This window comes from Corvus brachyrhynchos, unplaced genomic scaffold, assembly GCF_000691975.1.
Source record: "Corvus brachyrhynchos isolate BGI_N302 unplaced genomic scaffold, ASM69197v1 scaffold283, whole genome shotgun sequence".
NCBI classification, from domain to species: Eukaryota; Metazoa; Chordata; class Aves; order Passeriformes; family Corvidae; genus Corvus; species Corvus brachyrhynchos.
This window is the reverse complement of record NW_008237409.1, coordinates 798,121-799,950: the sequence shown is the minus strand read 5'-3', so window position 1 is coordinate 799,950 and position 1,830 is coordinate 798,121. Positions and strand designations below refer to the sequence as shown.

Genomic DNA, 1,830 nt, shown 5'->3' with positions numbered 1-1,830 from the left:
CCCCGCCCGTTCCCCGTGCCGGGGGCAGGCGCGGGCCCGGCGGCATCGCCCGTACCGGGTGCGGTGTCGCGCACAGTGCGAGCAGTTGGTTCAACACCGCGTGTTCCCCTGCGGGGGCTCATCCCTGCTGGGTTGTACGGTGACACCGGGCTCCCTCCCGCTCGCGTTAGTCGCCGTGAGGCGGCGGGTGCCCGTGCAGCCTGCGTAAGGCGCTGCACGATCCCCGTCTCACACGGATCTCCTCTGTCCCCCAGCTCGGTCGCGCACGGTAGGAGAGCTCCTGGCCCCCACGTCTCCCTTCGACAAGAAGTGCGGCCGGGAGAACTGGACGGTCGCGTTCGCTCCCGATGGCTCGTACCTGGCGTGGTCACAGGGACATCGCATAGTGAAGCTGGTCCCCTGGGCACAGTGCCTCAACAACTTGTAAGACAAACTGCTATGGCTTTCAGTGCACCTGAAAAACAGGAGGGTTTAAAAACAGGAGATAGCTTCAAATCGATTAAAACGCATGTATTGGTCTTTTAGGCTTTGACACCTTGGGGAAAAACTAATTCCTTAAAATAACAGCTGTTTTGTCTCTTCCTGTGTGGTCAGCAAGAGGAACAACTATTGCAACCTCACAAAGCCAGTGGAGGAGTAACTTGTTAATCAATTCAGATGCTCTAAAATAAGAGGAAGTTAGAAAGAGAAGGGAATTTAGAGATGTGGGCAGATCTGGCCCTTTAAATTTCCTATCACAATGCTGTTTGGCTTTATGTTTTAGGAATTTACTTAAAGGCAGACCTCTTTCCTTATCATCCTTGTTAGAATGCAAGTGGAGTTCCAAAATACACATTTTATTGGCACTTGCAGGTTGCATGTTAGCGAAGTTGGTAGCCAGCCCCTGCAGTTCTGTAGCTGGTTACATTTCTCTGACCCATTTTTTCCCCCTTTTGGGGGTGGTTAATTGTTTTCCATGTGCTGGACACTCAGTATCTCTTTTCAGGGTTTAACACATGTAAGGGAATTGCAGAGAACTTCTCACTCATTTAGCAGAAAGTCCTAGAAATTTTTGTGGCTCATTTTTCTGTAAATGCTTTAAAACTGTTGGGTTTTGTAATAGGTTATGTTAGTGTCTTGCTCTCTACAGAGGTAAAAGCGTATACAGAATATTAGTCTTACTTTGTGTTGGAAGGTTTCCAGGTGCTGGTAATTTTTCACAGTTACAAGAAAAAGCTGCTTTTATAATTTTAAAGTAAAAATGCGCCATTTTGCGCCTCAGAGATGTACATTATGACAACTCCCAGATTTCACTGCACCTTGAAGAAATGTTTGTTTTTCAAGATAACCTGTGCTTATTTTTGTGCCTTTTGTTCTCTTTGCAGCCTGTTGCACGGCACAAAGAATGGTGCGAACGCTGTCAGCACGAGGCTGCCGAGGCAGAGCAGCGAGAGCGGCCAGAAGAACAAGCCCTGCGAGCACATCATCGACTGCGGGGACATCGTGTGGAGCCTGGCCTTCGGCTCCTCGGTGCCCGAGAAGCAGAGCCGCTGCGTCAACATCGAGTGGCACCGTTTCAAGTTCGGGCAGGACCAGCTGCTCCTCGCCACCGGCCTCAACAACGGCCGCATCAAGATCTGGGATGTCTACACAGGTGGGTGGGAGAGGGGCTCACAGCACACCGGGATATCCTGAGCTGCAGGGACACGTGGGGATCGTCCAGTCCAGCTCCTGGCCCGGCACAGGACACCCCAGCACTGCCACCGTGTCCTGAGAGCGTTGTCCAAACGCTCCTTGTTGCACTGAAGTGCCAACTCTCACTTTATGCAGTAATAATATCGTTAGTACACA

The 1,830-nt window shown here is 51.0% G+C and overlaps 1 protein-coding gene across 1 annotated transcript in view; it reads left to right on the top strand.

Annotated features, from left to right (window-relative positions):
• WSB1 (WD repeat and SOCS box containing 1) overlaps positions 1-1,830 on the top strand; it is a 10,254-nt gene that overhangs the window by 1,419 nt on the left and 7,005 nt on the right. The window contains exons 2-3 of the mRNA XM_017730872.1: positions 210-423; positions 1,365-1,633. Of these exons, the coding sequence (XP_017586361.1) occupies positions 210-423; positions 1,365-1,633 (483 nt within the window). The remainder of the gene's footprint in view (positions 1-209; positions 424-1,364; positions 1,634-1,830) is intronic.